The following is a 19,235-nucleotide window of genomic DNA, read 5'->3' on the forward strand; positions in this document are numbered from 1 at the left end:
CCCCGTTTGCCTTGCAAAAACCTAAAAAAAAAAATAAAAATAGAGTGAAGGTTTTGAATTGGGTATTCTTTTTTGGGGGGGGCGCTAGGCATTGTCTGAGGCAGGATTTGAACTCAGGTATTCCTGACTCCAAGGCCAGTGCTTTATCCACAGCACCATCTAACCACCCCTGGGTGTTCTTTTAAGATTTCTCTTGGTTCTGATATTCTCTGTGCTCTTTTTTTAAAAATATAATTCAATTTTTATTTTATTTTAAATTCCAAATTCTTTCCCTCATCCACCCCTCTGCCAACCATTTGAGAAGACAAGAAATACAATACCCATTATACAGTCAAAGAAAACATTTGTTAACTATTTTCTAAGTCCTCCTATCTCCCCTGGTCTTCCCCCTCCCCCACCTCCCTGGTCTCCCTCCCATATTCTGTGACTTTTCTGTGAGCTAATTCTGAGTTGTTTCTAGGCTGGACAAGATTTTATCCTCTTTTTCTAAATGGTAACTTTAAACTGCACTTCTGATCCTTTCCTTTAATGGATGAGTAATATAACCAAAGACTGATGGGAAGGGGAGTCTAGTTAGTCTGTATTGAAGAACTGAAACTTTCTTGACATTATTAAAAATACTGTGCTTCAGAATGAAATACTTTAATAAACTTTCAGGAAATCCAGAGCTGTGGACTGAGAAAGATCTAGTTAAGTTGGTTTCATTCAGATGATTTTCTTTATTGACAGTTAATTTCTTTTTAAACAAAATCTGAACTCTTGATACCTGGTTTTAAAAACTTGGGTTTGGAATATATTTAAGCTATCAGCTATTTTCTGAGCAGCTGCTATATCAGAATACCCATTCAGTGTTCCCCCTTTATCACTAATCTTCAATCTCTGCCTAATGACTGCTTACTGCTGCCTAGAGACATTCCCATGTCTCCCCAAACCTCAGGAAACCCTCACTTGATCCAGCCATCCCCATTAACTATCTTTCCATCTCCCCCCTCCCCTTTTTTTTGGCTAAACTCCTAGAGAAAGAAGGCTGTCTATAATAGGTGTTTTCTCTTCCTTTTCTCTTACTCTCTTAACTTGCAGTAATCTGTTTCTGATCTCATCATTCCACTGAAACTGCTCTCTCCAAAGATGCCAGTGATCTCATAATTGCCAATTCCGATGACCTTTTCTCAATCCTCAAACTTCTAGAGCAGTCTGCAGCCTTTGATATTGTTGATTACCCCACCCTCTTCTCTTTGATATTCTTTCCCCTTGTCTTTATGACCCTGCTCTCCCATAGTTCTCCTTCTACCTCATCACTCCTTTGCTAGGTATTCATCCAGGCCATAAATGATTAGCTATGGCTATCCCCCAATATTCTGTTCTCTTTGGGGGGACTTTTCTCTTTTCCCTCTGCTGTTTTTCTTGGTGATTTCATCTGCTTCTTTGGATTAAATTTTCTTTATACTGGTGATTCTCAGATTTACTTAGTCAATCCTGATCCGACCTCCAGTCTCTCAATTTTCAACTACCTATTGGAGATCTTGAACTGGTTGTCTCCTGTACATCTTAAACTCAACATATCAAAACAAAACTCACTATCTTTCTCCAAACACTTCCCTTTCTTAATTTTCCTTTTATTGTCAAAGGTATGACCTTCCTTCCTGTCACCCAGGTGTTTACCTGTGGATCATCTTTATTCCTCAGTTTCACTTTCCTCCCCTCCCATCCAATCTGTTGCCAAGTTTTGTAGTTTGCAGCTTCATAACATCTGTGATATACTTCTCCCTCTCTCCTCTGAGCCTTTCACCACTGGTTCAGGCCCTCATCTCCTCCTACCTGATTGAAGTAGGCTTCTCATTGGTCTTACTGCCACAAGTGTCTCTATCCTGTACATTTTCCGCTTAGCTTCAACTTATCTCCCAAAGCACATGACTGACCATTTTACTCCTTCCCCCTTTGACCCTCCATTCAGTAAATTCCAGTGGCTCCCTTTTAGCTCCATGACCAAATATAAAATCCTTTATAAAGCTCTTCCAATTCTCTTACCTTTTACTCTACCTCTTTGTACTTTGCTATCCAGGGACACTGGCCTTATTGCTGTTCCTTAAACACGACACTACATCTACCAAATCCTGGTATTTTCTCTGACTGGCCCCTATGCTGGAATTCTTTCTCTCCCTCTTATCTGTCTCCTGGCTACCCTGGCTTCCTTCAGGTCCCACCTTCTACAAGAAACTCTTCCTGATTCTTCTTATTGTATTCTTGTGCCTTCCTTCTGTTGATTATCTCCAATTTATCTTGTATATGTCTTGTTTAGACATAGTTGTTTGTATGTTGTGTTCCTCAATAGGCTGAGCCTTGTCCCTAACAGGAAATCTAGGGTTAAGCCCATGCTTACAGAGCTTACAAGGTATTTCCCTTACCTGTGTCTACTTGTTTAAAAAAAAAAAAAGGATGACCATACTTGCCTACCTCACAGGTCTATAGAAACATGAATTGCTAACTTCCTGGGAAAATAAAGGATGCCAGAATACCCTTAGGGAGCTTAGAAGTCTCATTCTGATTCTCATATGAGGTGGAACTAGTTTACTTTCCTCTAATTCCAGGTCCCTGATTCTTTAATAAACAAAATCCTTTTGGGAAATGAGAAGGGTCTTGTGGGGGTAGGAAGAGGAGAAGTTTGCAAAACAATTAAAAATAAAGGGAGACTGTAGCAACAGTGCTAATTTTGTTTCTAATAGATAGTAAGTTTTGAGGGAAAAGATGGTCCAATCAGAGATTTTAGAGCTAGAATGAGGTTCCATTTTGGAAATAGTGTTCTTTAAGATGAACTGAAGTTTTTACAAGTCAGTTTACATGTCTATTCTTACTCTTTAAAAGCTTGGATAAATAATTTTGTTGGTTTGGACCATGGTTTCCTCTTCTATAAAATGAAAGGGTTCAACTAGATGCTTTAAGGTTCTGTCTTCCCTGAAATTTGTCGTTTTATATTCTAAGTGTTAGGGCCACGATTTGAAAATGGACTGAATTCTATCCAAATCTATCACTTTTGCCACTTATCACACCTTTTCCTGGGACCTTATTTTATAAAAGAGGAAACTTTGCTTAAGAGTTGTTAACTTTTTCTCCCTCTCTGTCAGCCCTATTATTGTTGTTTTTCCAAAAGGATTTTTTTTTGCAAGGCAGTGGAGTTAGTTAAGTGGCTTGCCCAAGGCCACACGGCTAAGTAATGATTAAGTGTTTGAGGCCGGATTTGAACTCAGGTACTCCTGACTCCAAGGCCAGTGCTCTATCCAGTGCGCCACTTAGCCCCCCTCCACTGTGCCACCTAGCCGCCCCCAAAAGGAATTTTCTATAAAACTTAGTGTTGAAATGTGTGAAATGAGGTGGAAGGAATGAATTCATTGAGCTGCAGAGTTCTGGGAGGTTTCTCTGAGGAGGTGCAACTTGGGCTGAGCTTTAAAGAATCTGGGAGTGACTGAGCATTCTGCTTTCCAGGAAGGAGATGGATCATGAGGAAGGTTAGGAATGTTTGGTGAGTATTTGGAAATTGGTATAGAATTGGATGGGGTTTTTTGTTTGTTCGTTTTAATTTTTGCAAGGCAGTGAAGTTAAGTGGCTTGCCCAAGGCCACACAAGCTAGGTAATTATCAAAGTGTCTAAGGCCCTATTTGAACTAAAGTCCTCCTGACTCCAGGGCCGGTGCTCTATCCACTGCGCCACCTAGCTACCCCTAGAATTGGATGTTATTGGAAAGATGGTAAGATGAGTTAGATTATGGAAGACCTTTGAAACTCCATGTGGGCAGGTCATGTCATGCTTCAGTACTGTGGAATGTTTGGAAATGGGAACAAACTTAAAGATTATTAAGTCTAACTTATGTTACAAATGGGGTAATCAAGTTTGGAAAAGAGAGCAAGTAACAAGCCCTAGATCTTAATAGCAAGTTAGTGGCAGAAAGCAGAGATTCTTTTTCCAGTTGCAGGGTCACTACAAGTGCTAGGCTAGGGATTATTAACTTTTTCTGTGTCCTAGATGTCTTTGGTAGTGAAAAAATAAAATAGATATTGTTTCCTTTTCCAATTAATTCTATTTTGTATCATCATTGATATTTTGTATATTGCCTGAGTCATATTTTTTTGTCTCTTTGTGAAGTTCGGAAGTTCATTTTTCTTTTCTGAGTTAAGTTTAGAAATTCAGTTTTCCAGATAGTTATTGTTCTATTCTTGGGTCAAAGAATTCTCTCCTTGAAGGATGTGAGTGAATACCAGGGAGTCTAGTTTGTTATCTCTGCAACACTGAGTGTCCTTCAAGAAAATCTGGTGTGTTATCCCTGTGACACTAACTAACTATGCAGGTGGACACCACCAATGAGCTTTCCCTAGTGACAGGATAGAAGGAAGGGTTGTTGCTAGCCCTCATTCCTAATTTCCAGCCAATTATAATGCTTCCCATACTTATAATGCTTCATATTTTTAAGCAATGGTATTGTTCTCTCCAGCTATCATGCTGCCTTCTAGCTTTTGGATGCTCCATTTGTCTGTAAAAATGAGCTCTCTGTCTTCATTAAGGGTCTTTTTTTTTTGTTAGCTAAGCAGCTGAGAGAACCCTTTTATTGACAGCTATTAGCTTTACCAATAAATTGAACTGTTCATTGTACCAGTTTTTATTGATTTTGATTAGAATGGTAGTTTAGTGAAGCCCATAGACACTTGTCTCTTTGTACAGTAATATTTTTAAATTCATAAAATAATGCTTAGGATTGTAAAAGAAACTGATTATATTTATTATGTATTTATTATATTTATTTTTAATTTATTTTAAATTTTATTTTTTATTATATTTAAATAAAATAATTTAAAAAAAATTTACAGATTCCACAAAAAGAACCCTGAAACTTGAAGGATATACTAATGTTCTCCTAACCTAATAATAATTAGTTAACTGAAATTTAGGTTTAGGAAATGCTTTCTTTAAGTTAGGCAATGCAAATATAGTTATTCCCATTTTACAGATGAGCAAACTGAGGCTTAGCTTAGTGAAGGACTTGCCAGGTTCATCTTGAAGTACTGGAGGGGCGGTTAGGTGGCACAGTGGATAGCGCATCGGCCCTGGAGTCAGGAGTACCTGAGTTCAAATCCTACCTCAGACACTTAATAATTACCTAGCTGTGTGGCCTTGGGCAAGCCACTTTTGCCTTGCAAAAACTTTTTTAAAAAAGTACTGGAACTAGGATTCAAAAGAAGTTTAAATCTTTTTCTTTCTATTATTACTAGAGAAGATTGGTTGAAAGAAATGTGGGAAAGGACCTCTGACTCCATTTCACTTTTACTCATTTCTTAATCTGTTGAGATCTCTGGCTTCTGCAGTTACTGTCACCAAGTGCCCAATGAATCAATTAACTTCTGAAGTCAGTAGCTTTTTCTCAGTCTTCATTTCATTGGACTTCTCAGAAGCTTGTAATGTTGTTCATCACCTACTCTTGCTGAGTACTTTTCTCTGCCTTTGGCTTCTGGGATACTGGTTCTCTTCCTTCTCAGTAAGTCTTCTTTGCTTTGACATCACTCATTTCTTATCTCTTATATACAACTTCTGTCTTCATGCATTAAAGACCTTGAAGTGAAATATATGAATCATGAAGTCATTAATATTTCTTGATTCTAGTCATTTGGGGAGAGGATGATGAAGTTTACAAAGGAAAGAGTAAAGCTGAATTTTGAACTTGTATTTCAAAGGGCACTGAAATGAAAGTCAGGGTTCTAGGCCTTATATCATTTTTGTGACCTTGGACAAATTGCTGTCCTACTTCTCCAATGGTCTTTTTCAGGTCTAACATTCCATGGTGTTTTCTGTTAAATCTTCTTTTTAGTTGCCTAATTCCTTTGTTATGTAAGCTAACTGCATGGTTCATATCTAGAAGATGGTGAAAAGATTCAGCCTAGATGGATAGAGACTGAAAGAATCAGGGAAGTTGATCCTGAATATGATGGTGATCGTACTCAACTCTCTTCAAATATCTGAAGGGCTGTTATTAGGAAGAGAGACCACATTTGTTCTGTATAATCCCAGAGACCATATGGTATCATAGTAGAAAGACCACTGTTGTAAAATTAAGAATATTTTTGTTCAGTTGTGTCTAGTACTTTATAATCTCATGTACCATATTTTGTCAATACCGTTCATGAAATTTTCTTGGTAAAAATACTGGAGTGTTTTGCTATTTCCTTCTTCAGAGGCAAACAGAGGTCAAAAGACTTGACCAGGATCACCCATCCAGTAAGTATCTGGGGCTAGATTTGAACTTGGGTCTTCCTGACTTTAGGTCCAATGCTCTATTCATTGAGATGTCTAGCTGCCTCAAGATTAGGAATACTCTTCTACTTCTGACACTTATAAGCAAGATAACTTTGGGCAACTCTCAGAGCCCTAGTTTCATCACCTGTAAAATGGGAATAGTAATCCCTGTAGAACTTGCCTTTTAGGCAATTTGAATCTCAAATGAGAAAATTTAGGTATAGCTCTTTCCAAATCTTAAAGCTCGCTTTAAATGTCATTTTATTGTTTTTGTTATTATTATCTGTTTCCTTAGAACTTTTCCATATTGTTCTATTTAATTATAATTCTAAGGATGCAGATTTTTTTTTACTACAAGAAGCAGTAAGTGACTTGCTTTAATTCAACACCCACTTATCATTTACTATGAATATGATTGTGCAACACTTAGCACACTTAGTGTTTGGTACATAGTGACATAAATATTAGTAGTTATTATTATATTATCATCATCACAAGGCACTGTGATGTAGGGATAGGGAAGACAGTAAAACAATCCCTCCTATTCAGCCTTTATTAGGAAGAAATAACATACATAGATAAGTATATACAAAGTAACATATAGGAGAATGAGAAAACTGAAAACTGCTGAAATCAGGAAAATTAAAGATCCTGTAAAGGGGCATCCTCAGAGCTAAGCCTAAAAGAATGAGTGGTGAAAGTGCAGGGAAGAACATTCTAGGCAAAGTCTGCAGGTAGAACTTGTGAGGTAACAGGTAGCATCAAGAGAAGGTATTTAAGCAGGTGTTGTGATTGAAATTAAGGTGATGTTTTGTCCTTCATTCTCAGAGAAGAGCAGGACAAGCACATAAATTGGATTTTAGTGTGGAGTGGCTGTGCTAAGTCACCAGCCTCACATTCTCCCTTGGAGTCATTTGGGTCCAGTGAACATATATGAATCAGGATGATTGGAGATGGCCCTGATGCAAAGCAATCAGGGCTAAGTGCCCAAGGTCACACAGCTAGTGTCAATATTTGAGGCTAGATTTGAACTCTCATCCTCCTGACTCCAAGGCCAGTTGCTCTATCCACTGCACCACCTAACTTCCCCTTGAAATTAAACAGTCATCAGAGTTCTGAATACATTCAGTTTATTGGTAAGACGAGCACTTAGCAATAAGAGGAGTTTTTAAAAGACTTCAAAAGTCTCTGAGATGAAGTTTATAGGACTTTGTAGGGAAAGTGGATAAAAATAGAACAACACATAGTTAGGATATAAGATTGTCATCTGATTTCTCTTGGTGGAAGGGATGAGATTTTCTTCCTTGTTGCAAGGGAAAACTGATTGGTTGTGTCCACCTGTATCCTGTCAAGGACAGCTAATGGTACTGAAACATCAGGTCTTGACATAGAACTGTGATTTACAGAAGACTAAACTTCTGAACTTAGAGGCAAAAAAACATGATTTGAGCCATTATACAAAACATCAGTGTTTGGTACAGAACAGAATCAATGGGAATAAGTTTTGTCAATTCCCTGCTTTGTTCTATGGGGAGATGTGTCTCCCATGGATCACCTACCTTTAGGTTAATTCTATATGATTTTAATGCAGCTAGTCTAGAATAGCAATTAAGGTAAATCCTTAAAATAATAAGACAGAGGGCAATAAGAGCCCATTTACAGGTTGGCTAATTTTCTTCAGCCAAGTGAACCAAGAAGGATTCTACCATGTGTCTCGTGTGTGGGGGTTGTGATTGTGTTTCTGTTATAGTGTATTGGATCTTATATTGGCTTGTCACAATTTTTCCTGACCCATTAATGTAAGAACAAGACTGATTAATCATAACATAAACCTTTCCCTGAGTTGCAGTAAGAATATGTGATTTTTGTAAAGTCGTTTGGGTTACAGAAACTACCTCAATTATTGTAGCCTGAGCCAGCTTCTCAGTTTTAAGTGAGAGATTCAAACTAATTGAAGTACTCACCAAGGACAAATTTGAGAGAAGAGATTTTTATGTGACCAAGAAAACCCAGAAAATATACACACCATGAAAGAAAAAGCTATAGTAACATAATAATGATCATCAATAGTAATATCAAATATTCTTGTATCCTCATAACCCACTTACACCATTTACTCAGCACATTTCATCATAACCCACTTACACCATTTACTCAGCACATTTCATCTTGGATCCTAGATGTTCCATGTAGTCATCTGGTTCCGGGAAATGTCTCTAAGACATTCTGGAATAGGCCTTGTTCTCAGGGTAGCTCTGAAGGGAATTTCTTCATTATACATTTGCTTTTCTTGTTCAGAGTTATTTGCAGAGAATCCTGGATAATTTTGCTAAAATCTGCTAGTAATAAGACTCAATACAATTTAGTACAATCTTCTAAATTTGTTTTTCTAATAACTCATGTGGTGAAATCTTATGGTTCTGATCTTATGGTTCTGATCTTATTAACAGTAGAACAATTAGAAGAATGTCAAATTAAGAACACATAGTTCAGAGAGTTTCAGTTGTTAACATGTCATTTGCCACTTCTATCTTTACTTAAAATCTATACCTAATATGGAAAGTGCTATTGGTAGACTAAAGAAAGAATTTTAAAAATAATTTATGAGTTCCTGACTTGTAAAATGGGCCCTTCTGTCTCTTTATTATTTAAAAATTTTTATTACTATTCATTCTGTCTCATCAAAATAATCAAACAGATACTTCAAATAGGAAAATAATTTCACCCTCTTTACAATTATCAATTCAGTTTTACATGTAAAATCCTTAACCTGATTTTAAAAATGGATTATCCTATTAAAAAACATTTGGAAGCCATTTATATGCATTTGTATATTCTAGTTCTTAGAGAAAACAGTCTGATCCTGTTATTTTCTCAAAATTTATTACCTCATTTAAATAGAAAACTTTTAGATCTTTTTCTTATTAGTAACTTTTGCATCTTTTTCTTCATTTCCTTCTTAGGAGAATGTTATCCTCATATAACAACTAACAGCAAAAGGATGGCACACCTGAGAACTCCTTTACTTGTTGCTTTGGTTATGAAATTGCCTACCAATTTAAATCTTGTCTTCTATTATAGTAGTGCAAAAGTGCTGGAATATTGCAGCAACAAGATTCATTATATTAAAAAAAATACAACTAAGGTTTTTCTAAGCCATGATCATCTTCATGCCAAATAGTACAATTTTTTTGCATGAATGTTTTTCTGGCTTACATTCTGAAATTATACATAGGTAGTGAATATATGATAGGTCACTCAAAAAATTCTCAGAAAAACATTCATGCATTACTACAAATCTCCAGACTAATAGATATCTATTTCTTAAGGTAACATGTATTAACCCTTTTTACAAGAAAAATATGAGATACTTTGTCAAATGTTTGCCAAAATGTAGATCAACTCTTTCTTCAGAGTATTCCCCCGAGCCAGTCTAGTAATCCTGTCCAAATAACAGATTAGTTTGGCATAATCTGTTCTTGATGAATATACACTGGTTGACCGTTTGTGATCACTGCTGCTTTTTTCCTAGATATTTATGAAACATTCCTTTAAAAACAAGCTCTGAAATTTTGCCAGTAATAGAAACTTAATGTTTTCTGGTTTGCATATTCCTTTCACATTTTTGAAAATTAGGTCATTATTTGCTCTCCTCCAGTCTTAAGATGCTTCCCCAGTTCTCCATGATCTTGCTGAGATTCTTTGTCAGTGTCTCAGTAATCATATCTACTTTTTTCACATCTTGCAGTGCAGTTAACATGTGCTTGGTATCTTGAACTCAGCAGCAACAGTCAGGTGCTCTCTTAGCACCTTACTATTTTTGTCTCCCTGTTAGCTGTTTTTGTTTTGTCCTTTCCAACCCAATATCATCCTCCTTTGTGGAGAAAATGTAAAAAGCAAGAATCTTCTTTAATCCTCTCCTTTTTCTCAATTTATAGCAAAGTACAGAGAGACACACACACACAAAACCTATGATCTCGAGAAATTTAAAAGTTTTTATTGTGAAATAGACTTCCCTTTTTTAGTTTCAGTAAGACTTAAAAGAGAGTCAGGATAGAGAGTAGGCCTTGTAGTTAGTGTCAAAGCCGCCTATTTACTCTGGATTTGTGATTTTGGACAACTCAATATATCTGTTGCCAAGTTAATGCTGAGATACGTTGGTCAGGGAAGTTCCTCATCAGACTCCCTACACAGTTAAAATCATAGTTATTATTAATAGAGCACCAAAAAATTTCAGCCTCTTTAATAGACATATCTTGGTTGTCCTTGGACAACAGAGACAGGTTTTTAGTGGGCCTAGATGCAAAGCCTTCCTGGATTCTTAGGACTGATAAGTGCTTACAATTACATGATATAACTTTTGGAAACCCAAGGTCCCTTCCTTGACACACTGAGGAACTGAGGTGGGCTTTAGTGGAAGATTACATGAAAATCATAAAAAATGTCCTGTGCTCCCTTGATTTGCTTTATCTTGAATGAGACCAAATAGAAGTCAAACATAGACCAAGAACCAATGGATAGAAGTTATTGCCTGTTAAAATTATTGCTTCTTTACTAAAGCAATTTTACTTTACTAATTATTTACTTTTTTACTATTTCTTTTCTCTTTAACCAATGTGAACTCAGCTTTATAGAAGATTAAGCATCCCCCCCTCATGCTTACAATACAGATTCTAGAATCAGAACATGACTCTTGACCAAGGGGCCCAGCCCTTCTGTCCCCATAGCCTCTTCCTGTACTGATTGACAGGAACAAACATTCTTTGTGATATAGGCAGTTAAGTGGAATGAATCAGGCAGGGAAGATGTACCCATCTCTTTGAACTGAACAAACTTTGATTTGCATCCCAGGTATAATTTGAAGGTAATGCCCCACTGAAGTGAGGATTTCAGATAACCAAAGCTAACCTGTTCTAAGGAGTGACCTGCTTATTTCAGTGCTTTATTCATATGGAAGATTTGATGTAATGTTGGCAGCTTTGTGGAGCTGTGGAAAGAGCACTGGATTCGAGTCAGAGGGTCTGGGTGCATATCCCAATTCAGCCATCTCTCTTGATATCATCTCCAAAATGGTGGAAATTATACTAGATGGATCTGAGGACCTTTCTTGGTCAGAATCTGTAAACCTATGGGTCAGTCTTTTCTTAGGAATACTGAGTTATTCTTTTAAAGATCCTGTTAATGTGTTGGGTTTTTAAAACGTGTGGTGACAGTTGATCTCTGCATTCAAGGCTACCAAACTGTTAAACTGTTTGAATTCAAATATTTTACTTGAATTTCTCATTGTTAGCATATCAGCCTCTAGTACTCTAGCACTCTAGTCATAACTTCCATATTCCTTCCCACTTTGAAATGAACTACTAATTTACTGTGTTCTGGGAAAACAGATAACCAAGCATTTTGTTTGAATTGTGTAGAAAACAAGTCATTAGGCCCTGAATGAGGGAATGTCTATTAATAAGCTTTATGGATTTTATGAAATCCTTTTTTGTTTCTCAGAGGTCTTTGTTGTTTCTTTCTAGGTCTTTGTACTTTCTTGTAAAAAGTTGTTGGGAAATTGACTATTGGATACATGAGATGTTACACTTTTGAACACATTTGGTAACATCTAAATGTCTTTTGCTTTATTGTACTACAGTCTGTTAATTTGGAATTTTTTTTAAATAAAAGAAAGATTTTATTTATTTTGAATTTTATAATTTTTCTCCTAATCTTGCTTCCCTCCCCCCACCCCCCACAGAAGGTGGAAACATTTTAGTTTATTGGTAATACTTTATTCACAATGTAGTACCCATCAATAAAATCATTCAAATGCATTGGGGTAAAGAAATCCTAAACTACAAATTATTTATAATTTCTTAAATGTGTATGTTAACCTGAACAAAAAAGCAGCAAAAGCTCATTCTGATTTTTTCTTCTTTGTGTTATTTTGATATATATTCTTAATTTTATTTCTTTATTCTATTAATTCTTGTAAATCTTTTCCATGTTAATTTGTATTCATATTTGCCATCTCTTATGGCACATTATTGCATTATATTGATGTGTTACAATTTTGTATTTTTATTTGCTATTGCAAGTAAAGCTACAATGAATACCTTAGGTTTTTTAATCCTTAACATTTAAAAAAAATTGTTTTAAATTATTCTCTCTCTTCACTGCTTCCCTCTCCCCCATTAAAAAACACCAAAAAATTAGAACTTGGCATAATATAACAAAGTGAATTCCTATATTGCCAAGTCCAAAAATACATGTACTATTCTGAAATTTAAGTCCACTGTCTGTCTCTGGAAGGAAGTGGCATGATTCATTTTTCAGTCCTTTTGACTGAATTGATTATTGCAGTAGTCAAAATTCTAAAGTTTTCAAATTTGTTTTTCTCTTGTCATTGTGCAAATTGTTCGTCACTCACTTTGTATCAGTTCATAGAGTTCTAAGTTTTGTTTTTCTTTTAGAAAGATTTTGAGTTTTACAATTTTTCTCCCATTCTTGCTTCCCTCCCCCCACCCTCCACAGAAGGCATTCAGTTAGTCTTTATATTGTTTCCATGCATTGATCTCAGTTGAATGTGATGAGAGAGAAATCATATCCTTAAGGAAGAAAAATAAAGTATGAGATAGCAATATTACATAATAAGACAATGTTTTTTTTTTCTAATTTGAAGGTAGTAGTCTTTGGTCTTTGTTCAAAGTCCACAATTTTTTCTCTGGATACAGATGGTATTCTCCATTGCAGATAGCCTAAAATTGTCCCTGGTTGTTGCACTGATGGAATGAGCAAGTCCATCAAGGTTGATCATCACCCCCATGATGCTGGAGTTCTAAGTTTTCTTAAAACTGTCTATGCTGTCATTATGGTTTTCTTGCTCTTTATAGGTCTTATAATTTTAAGTTATAACAATGGAATCAGAAGTGTACATTTTTATAGTCCATAAAGACATGGGTATTTATTGTTTTCCCCCTTCCCCCCTTTCATTTCAGAGCTTGGCTATGACCCATATAACCCTGACCTTCCGAAACCTCCAGTTGGGACTGAACATGGCTCTGTGGGGGATGTCCCAGAACCTAGCTCTGGCATCTTGGAGCTGGAGTTAGTCAACCAGGCTATTGAGGCTGTTCGGAATGAAGTGGAACAAGAGGAAAAGAAATACAAGGAGCTGTTAGAGACAACCAAGGAGTATGGCACCACAGAAACCTCACTTGTTTCGCAAAGCCCCACGGGAGCTGGGGTGCCTAACCCAGACTCCTTTGCCACGTCCTTAGAATATAATCCAGGTAGCTACAATCTAATAAATAATAACACAGACTATAATCCTACCCCCTTGGCTGCTGCTAATACGTGTAACAAGTATACTTTGGATTCTTTGGAGAAATCCAAGGCTAAAGGTAACTCTCTGGAATATGTTCCAAAGTCTGTGATCCAACCCAAAAAATATAATCGTGCTGTTCCCAACAGTAAATATGTGATTGACAATTCTAAGCCATCCACAGATTTGGAATATGACCCTCTTTCAAATTACTCAGCCAGGCTTTTGAATAAGGGCAGTCCAAAGGACCAGAGAGGGGTCAAAAGGAGAAGGGACTCAAATCAAGATGAGTCTTATACTCCTTTGCTCAAGAAGCATTGTGATGTTTTTAGCAATTTCGAAACAGATGCCAGATTTTCTGACTCAGAAGATGAGAACCCCAGCTCAGAGAACCAGCCAAGTCCTGCCAGCCCCACAAAAACTAGAACCAATTCAGAGAGTCAGTCTGGCATTGGGTCCTCCCCTGCCAAGGGAAAACTTCTGGAATCTGAGGAAAGTAGTTTGAGGGAGACAAAGGAGATCGCTGTGCAATATGACATGGGGGATATCCAACGGCGGCAGAGTCCCATTGGAAAACTCCCACCAGAGAAAAGTGGAAAAGGAAGCAAACATTCTTCAGAAGGGAGAGAGAAAGTGGTAGGAGGGGACCTAAAGTGTAAAGACAACCTGAAGGATCATAGAGTCCAGAAGAGAAAATCACATGACCAAAAGAGCTCAGGCCATCAGGAGGTGGAGAGTCAGAGAGAAAAAATCAAATTATCTGAGAAAGATAAAGGGAAGAATAAGGATAAAGCAAAAGGGAAATTAGGGGAGAAAAATCATAGAGAGAAGAAACTCACTAAGGTCAAAAGTGATGAACACATAAGTAAGATGGAAAAATCCAAGTTAGAAAAGCAAGAGGTGGCCAGGAAAGAGAAATTATCATCTGCCATGTTAATGGCCAGCTCAGGGAAAAGAAAGAATGATGGCCTTAGTAAAAGACCTAGCACAGGGAAGTTGGGTAACCATAAGAAGGAGTCCAAGCTGAAACCAGCAGATCCTCCTAATGGGAAAAATATGTCTAGTAGCAATAAGCTAAAAGACAAAAAAGGGAGCAAAACCTCCTCAGGTAGGCTGCAAGACAAGAAGTCCCTTTCTCTAGATGAAGGCAGTTCCCAGGGGTCGCCAAAACCTAAGAAGAGGACATTGAGCCATATTGACCTCTTTGGAGATGAGAGTGGGGATGAAGGGGAAGAGCCATCCTCAGTTCTTCCTGCCACCCTTCCAAGTCTAAGCTCAGACTCAGACTCAGACTCAGATGATGGAAGCTGTAGCCTCCCGAATGAGAGCAAGGGACCAAAGTGTCTCCGGGGTGTTCACATTGCTACCTCTTCCTCCTCATCTTCTGAGGCCTCTGATGACATCGACTATTCTATCCTGGAGAAGGAATTAGATTACGATTCAGACCCCATGGAAGAATGTCTTCGGATTTTTAATGAGTCTACAGATGTGAAGACTGAAGACAAAGGGAGGCTCAACAAACAGGTAGCAGTCAATTTTACCTTTAGCTCTAGGAACTGCATTTTACACTTAGTGATTTTTTCTCTTGCCAGATAGTTTGTGGAAGCAAATGTTTGAAATTGTTAGGTAGGCTATACATCAGTCATTACTTTGCTCTGTGAGGCCATAGAAAATCCCCTTGTTTTTCAACTGGGAAAATTGAGACCCAGAGAAGGGAAGTAACTTGCCAGAGGCCACACAGGGAATTAGTGGCAATTAGGATTATTGGTTCAGGACTCCTGATGTCCATTCCACTGCTCTTTCTACTATGGCTCACTGAGAAGTCTGATGGGAGGAATATTTTTTTTTATGGAGAGTGCCCTGCCCCCAGCTCAGCTATTCATCCCCATTTTCACTCTCAGTTCCTCCCCCTAGAGTCAGGTAGAAGGGAATCTCCTATATGATCCATTCATTTCCCTGGGTTGTAGTGGAAAGAGCCCTAGACCTGGGATTCAGGAGACCTGTATTCAGAATCTGGCTTCAGTGTTTGCTGTGCAAATCATATGTCCTTTTTGAGCCCGTTTCCTCTTCTGTAAAACAGGATAACAATCTTTTGACTACCAGTGTCACAGAGAAGTGCTTTTATCAGCCTTTAAAGCATTTTATAAATTTAAACTGCTTTTATAATGTTATTATAAGAAAAATTTGCTGATTTCCTCCTATTTGGAAAGTAATGTGCTTAGGAAGAGACTATAAAGTTTAAGAAGATATAGTCCCTATCTTCTAGGAAGATAGTTCTACTTGGGGAAATAACATTTAGGAAATGAGTAACTCTGCTAGGGAAAATGCAGTTAAGTATCAGAGTAGAATAGATACAGGTTTTTGGAGTATAGAAACATGTGAGATCAGTGAGGCCTTCACAGGTCAGGGAATGCTGCCAGAGGAGGTAAGAGACTTGGGCTTGATCTCTGAAGAGTGATGAGAATTGGGGAGAAGAGGAAAAAGATATTCAAGTTGGGAAAAACAGGGGGGGAGGGAAGAGACCATCAACAGGATCAGAGGCCTAAATGAATTTAATCAACAAACATATTAAATGACTGCACTGAGCTAGGCTGGCCAGTATGGACTGGACAAAAAAGTTTAAGATATGGTCCCTTCCCTCATGGAGTGAACTGGAGAGAAAGAAGACTAAAATAGATTTTAAAAGTATCACTAATTATTAAGCAAAAATGTTAGATATTCTTTAAGTATTCTAATTCTTAAATCTTCAAAAGTCAGAAAGTAGCAAATGGGAGAAATAATTCTTATTTAATTCCAATAGACTTTTAGCCAGTCTGATAGAGTTGAATTCCAGCTCATTTACTAGTCATTTGTATGTATGTGCAAATCATTTCAACCTTTCTGTGTCTTATTTCCTTATCTAATAAAATAGAATACTTATATGTTCCTGAACTACCTCACTGGAAAATTGTGGGGAAAGGACTTCATAAACCTTTAAATCCATGTGATAGAGATCTATTTTATGTGTGTACATACAGTTACAAATCTTAAATATGTATAAATATAAATGTTGCTTTATTAGGCACTCTGTAGACCACAGGGACCAGGACCAGAGTTTCATTTGAAGGTAGATGAAATCAAGCTGAGGTCCAGGAACTCCCTTCTCTGGTGCCAAATTATGCTTAAGGGACACATGTGATTCCCACTGATTCAGGCCCAGTCTCTGAGCCAGCCTTTCATTGGCTGAGAGGATGTGCCAGAACCAGTGACTGCTGTCCCTGGATTCTGATGTTATTAAAACTGGGAGCATGGAAGGATGAAGGGGAGTAATTGTAGTGGAGTTGGGGAGCTACAGCTCCTAGAATGGGGAGGAGGAAGAGAAAATTTCTCCTTAAAGTCACTCCTAGGGCCCGGAAGCATCCACAAACTCAGGAAAAATGCCTCTGTAGTTGTGCAAGTGCCTGGGGTCTGTAACTCAGAACTCCACTTTCATAGCAAACAGCTCCTGCTTGAAGAAACCCCCTAATGTAATCGAAAGAACTTTAGAGTCTTACAGCTGGAAGGAACCACTAGATCACTGATCTCAGGCCTTTTTTTTTTTTTAGTAGAGGAGACTCAGTAATTTATCTAGAGTCATTCATAGCAGGCCAAGTTGATTCAAGGTAATCTTGGGTATACTAGCAACTCAAGGGACCAGGAAAGACCTAAAGTAGAGGTGGAAAGGGGGTGTATATGCAGAAATGGGGCACAGCCCGTGCAAAGGCCTGGGCACTGGAAATTGAGTGTCATGTATGAGAGTAAGTAGGCCAATATGACTGGACCATGGAGCTTGTGGAGAGGAGAAATGTGTAGGAAAGCTAAAAGGGAAGGAAGGGATGAGGTTGTAAAGAGCCTTAGTGACATAAGAATTTGTAGTTGATACTAGAGGTAAGAGGGATATTGGAGGTTTTTAAAAATATATATAGTTAATATTTTATTTTTTCCCTCAATTGCATGTAAAAACAGTTTTTAGCATTTACGTTTTAAAATTTTGAGTTCCAAATTCTCTTTCCCTCTCTCCCCCTCACTGAAAAGGCAATCGATTTGATATAGATTATAAATGTTTATCATGTACTCAAACATAAGATACAGAAAACATAAACCCTCCCTCCTCCCCAAGAAATAATTCAAGAAAAATGCAGTAGGAAAAAGTGTGCTTCAATCTGCATTCAGACTCTATCACCTTTTTCCTCTGGTGGTAGATAGCATTTGTCATCAGTTCTAAAGAATTTTCTTGAATATTGCTGAGAATAATGAAATTATTCACAGTTGATCATGTTACAATATTGCTGCTACTAAAAACAATGTTCTGGTTCTACTGATTTCACTTTTCATCAATTCATGTAAATCTTTCCAGGTTTTTCTGAACTGCTTATTATTCCTTGTAGTACAATTGTATTCCATCACAGTCATATACCATAACTTGATCAGCCATTTCTCAATTGATGAGCTTCTTCTCAATGTTTGTTCTTCTCATTCTTTGCCACCCCTAAAAGAGCTTCCATAAGTATTTGAAAATATATATACACATATGTGTATGTATATATATATATATATATATATATATATATTCATACATATAGATTCATTTCCTTTTTATTTTTTATCTCTTGGGATACAGACCTAGTATAATCAAAAGGTCAAAGGGGATGCATGGGGTTTATAAAAACCCTTTGGGCATAGTTCAGATGGCTCTCCAGAATGATTGAATCAATTCATAATTCCACTGGTTATACTGTAGTGGAAAGAGGAACAAACTTAGTGTCAGGAAAGACATAAGTTTGAATTCTTGAAACTTAAGAGTTTCTTGTGATTTAAGTATGTGACTATAAGTAAGTGACTTAAGCTCTCTGGGCCTGTTTCTTCATTTATAAAATGTGAATAACACTTTCACTATCCATTTCACAAAGAGATTATGGAGAAAGTCACACATATAGGCCCCCTCCCCAGATTTCCTCATGGAGCCCCCTGATTTCTTCTCTATTTCATTTTTATTCTTGATCATTTTAGCTTAATTTCTCCAGTTTAGTGAGTGTAGTCCTGGTGGAGAAAGCCCCACAACTCTAAGGACAGCTCTCATTGTAGGATATTGCAGACCATACATAATTGTCCTTTACTTTGTGTCACAGTTGCCTACTGAACAATTGTGCCTATCACATTTGAGTCTCTGGAGAATTCCACTGTAATTTGTGGAAGGAATGTTAGCTTTCAGAGGGAATGAAAATCAGGTTGAAGAAGTTAATGAACTTTTAAAAATATATATGCTTTTTTTTTTTAGGTTTTTGCAAGGACAATGGGGTTAAGTGGCTTGCCCAAGGCCACACAGCTAGGTAATTATTAAGTGTCTGAGGCCGAATTTGAACCCAGGTACTCCTGACTCCAGGGCTGGTGCTTTATCCACTGCACCACCTAGCCGCCCCCAAAAATATATATGCTTTTAAAAGAAAAAAAAATTAGGGTTTTAGTTTTGTTTATTGCCAACAGAAATTCTAATATCACATCCTAACCATCTGATTGACTTCCCTTAATTTATTCACATTAGGAAATTTAGGCAGCTGTGTCCTTCACAGGTAAATAAAAACAAGAGATAGTGTATTGCCAAAGTCATTTAGGTGCACTGAAATTAGACTAGAAT

At 37.3% G+C, this 19,235-nt stretch overlaps 1 protein-coding gene across 7 annotated transcripts in view; it reads left to right on the forward strand.

Annotated features, from left to right (window-relative positions):
• The window catches only part of REXO1 (RNA exonuclease 1 homolog), a 94,434-nt gene that overhangs the window by 19,500 nt on the left and 55,699 nt on the right, over positions 1–19,235 (forward strand). For all 7 annotated transcript variants that reach the window (XM_074204679.1, XM_074204680.1, XM_074204678.1 and 4 more), the window contains exon 2: positions 13,257–15,106. In XM_074204679.1, the coding sequence (XP_074060780.1) occupies positions 13,257–15,106 (1,850 nt within the window). The remainder of the gene's footprint in view (positions 1–13,256; positions 15,107–19,235) is intronic.

This window comes from Macrotis lagotis, chromosome X, assembly GCF_037893015.1.
Source record: "Macrotis lagotis isolate mMagLag1 chromosome X, bilby.v1.9.chrom.fasta, whole genome shotgun sequence".
Taxonomy (NCBI): domain Eukaryota; kingdom Metazoa; phylum Chordata; class Mammalia; order Peramelemorphia; family Peramelidae; genus Macrotis; species Macrotis lagotis.